At 56.4% G+C, this 3,192-nt stretch overlaps 1 protein-coding gene across 1 annotated transcript in view; it reads left to right on the top strand.

Annotated features, from left to right (window-relative positions):
• The first annotated feature begins 1,575 nt into the window (after positions 1-1,575).
• The window catches only part of LOC140190175 (semaphorin-3F-like), a 69,385-nt gene continuing 67,768 nt past the window's right edge, over positions 1,576-3,192 (top strand). The window contains exon 1 of the mRNA XM_072246687.1: positions 1,576-1,710. Within this exon, the coding sequence (XP_072102788.1) occupies positions 1,576-1,710 (135 nt within the window). The remainder of the gene's footprint in view (positions 1,711-3,192) is intronic.

A 3,192-nucleotide genomic window follows, 5' to 3' on the forward strand; every position in this document is an offset into this window, starting at 1 on the left:
CGAGACGTCGACTGTACCTCTTCCTAGAGATGCTGCCTGGCCTGCTGCGTTCACTAGCAACTCTGATGTGTGTTGCAGGACACTTTTAACAGGGCATCTGTAGCAGATTGTTGGAGAGTCTGGTGACAAACTGAACCTCCTCCAGGTCCCAAGCCGTGGGCGCCCTGTCTACAAGCGGGGCCGCTACTTTGGGATCCGACTGTGCAAAGTGCCCGACTTAGCCCCTGACGACAGGTATTTAGGAAAAGGGGGTGTAGGGTTCAGGGGTCACGGAGACAGGGAGGGGTGCAGGGGAGAGAAGGGTCACAGAGATCTGTCAGTGACCTCTCTAGCCCTTTGCTCCCCAGACTTTGTACTAACACCCCAGCAGACTCCCTCGTGCCCTTGTCTTCCACAGTCGCTGCCACCTCCCTGGCCTCCCACATTCCCGGAATTCCTGATTGGGAACAGGGATTTGGAGAATGATTAGAGGAAGGATCTTCAAGGCCTCGCTGAGCCTGTGACGTGTTCTCTGTGTTCCCGCTTCACCCTTTCCCATGCCACCCCCCCCGGAGGTTATTTGCATGAGGCATTGCACTCCCTCTTTTATACCCCTGGGGTGGAGGCAAAAGGCGAGCATCCTGTCTGGGAAAGGGATTAGTCACTCACTCTCATCATAAACCCATCCCCACACACTAAAAGTGAGGTCTGGCCTGTATTTATGCTCTGGGGTGCTCCCTCACTCATCCTTTACTGTGCTGGGGAGACCCCTCACAACCTACAATACACTAGGAGATCCCTCACACTCTGTCTACTGCACGGGGAGAACCCTCACATGCTCTCAACAGTGCCAAAGATGACTGTGTTGAGGAGATCATTCATTCCCCCTTTGACTGTGCTAAGGAGATTCCTCACCCCCCTTGACTACGCTAAGGAGATCCCTCACCCCCTTGACTATGCTAAGGAGATCCCTCACTCCCCCTTGACTACGCTAAGGAGATCCCTCACTCCCCCTTGACTACACTAAGGAGATCCCTCACACTTCTCAACTGCGCCAACAGGGTCCTTCACACTTCGAACTGCACTGATTCCTCAAACACCTCTGACGACACTGATGTCCCTCACACCCTCGACTGTTTAGAGGAGATCCCTCACGCCTCTTGACTGTGCTCGAGTTATCCCTCACGGACCCCCGACAGTGCTGATGAAGTCCCTCGCAAAGCCCCTCAACATGTGGCACAGAAATACCTCACTTCCCCCTTGACTTAGCGGAGGAGATCCCTCACCCTCCCTACTGCACGGATCCCTCACACCTCTGAACAAAACTGAGATCCCTCACAAACCTTTGACTGCACAGTGATCCCTCAACTTGACTGCACACCCTAAGACAGGAGATCCCTCACTCCCCCTCGATGGGGCTCAGGAGATCCCTCACGGCCCCTCAACTGAGTCGAGGAGATCCCTCACAACCTGTTGATTGCACTGGGGAGTACCCTTGCACCCTGTCGACTGAACAAGGGAGATCCCCCAACATTGGGGCACTCCCTCACCCCTTCCCACTCGTTCTGCCCCTCCCCTCCCCAGTCCCCCGTCGGGATGATCCCTCGCACTTCGGGCGACCCCTCACCCTCGCACTCTCCCGCCTGGACACTCTCGTCAGGACGCTCCCCTCCGCAGGACCCTGACAAGCAGGGGACTCCGACGTCCTCGGGGGATGAGGGATGGGCAGGGGTGAGATAGCAGCGGTGGGTGAATGGCCTCCCATTGGTGCACGGTGGGGTGGGCGAGCTGGGGCCTTGGTGCGGGAAGGACGGAGGGATCAGTGGGGGAGTGATAGAGCGGAGCTGCTGCTGTTGTTTACTGCAGGACACGTTGACATCATCCAAAAGTCTGTCACTGTGACAGGAAACAGACAACCACCCCCCCACCCTTTACCCAACCCCAACAACAGCGGCTCAGGCCGACAAAGCATTCCCGGCTGGAATGTCGTCTCACAGCCAGATACTTCCCCGCAGCGTCCAGAACAAAGCCTGCACCCAGGCTGGAGAGAGGCTGCCTGCGGGGTATATCTCTGTAACCCCTTCTGTCCTGCACACCTCATCCCGTCTCTGTGAACCACTCCCTGTCTCCGATGACCCTCTCTCTGCTTCACCCCATCTCTGAGAGTCCCTCCCTCCCCTACACCCCTCCCTGTCTCCGAGATCCCCTCCCTCCCCTACACCCTCTCCCACTGTAATCTCCCCCTCCCTCTCCACCCCGTCTCTGTGACCCCCTCCCTCCCCTACACCCTTCCCTGTCTCTGAGATCCCCTCCCTCCCCATCTTTATGACCCCCCCACTCCGAGCTCTTGTTCCCCTGCGTAAGCTCTGCATTCCACGCTGACATCAGTTTGCCCTCTGCCACCCACGTCCTTGACCCTGCCCATTCTCTCCCCAGCCGAGTGGGTGGGTTTGGATTCCAGTCCAAACATTCAGGGCGGGCTCTGCGACTCCTCGGAACGGGACTGAGGACAATTGGCCCTTCCGGCTACTGCCAGCCCTTCGGTCTGCCTCCCCCCTCTGTCGATTCCTCCCATCTCGCTGCGAAAGGGACCCGTTTGGTAAGACGTTCCTGCCCTTACTCTGGAGAACACAGACCACAGCGGCTTCCCTCCCGTGGGAACATTCCCGGCCCTGACTCTGATATTCCGATACTGGTATTGAGATGCCCTTCCGAAAATATGTATCTCATTGTGCCTTGTCTGACCCTTTTTCTTACAAAATTCTTTATTACAAATATCAGTGCTGTCGAGTATATACGAAACAGTGACTAACACAATTACTCCACTACAAATAGACAATACACATTAAACCAAAATGTTCCCATCTCTATCAATGACGGCATTTACACCCCGTGGAGCCCAAAGGTCCCGGAATGCCTCTACAGTCGCCGTGGACTGTGCGTATTCCTTTTCAATATTCACCCGAGCACAAACACACCCCCTAAACATTGCCAGGCAGTCCGCCGGGGAGATCCTCCCGCCACCCTTTTCCAGGAGCCACAGATAGCTATTTTCGCCAGCCCCAGGAGCAAGTTGACAAGGACATCCTCATCCCTCTGTGCCCCCCCTCCTTACTGGATGACCATACATAAATAGGGTGGGGCTAAAGTGCAACCAGAGGGTGAGAAGCAGCCCACGCAGATACGCGAAAGGGCTGCAGTCCCGCGCACTCC

This window comes from Mobula birostris, chromosome 29, assembly GCF_030028105.1.
Source record: "Mobula birostris isolate sMobBir1 chromosome 29, sMobBir1.hap1, whole genome shotgun sequence".
Classification (NCBI taxonomy): Eukaryota; Metazoa; Chordata; class Chondrichthyes; order Myliobatiformes; family Myliobatidae; genus Mobula; species Mobula birostris.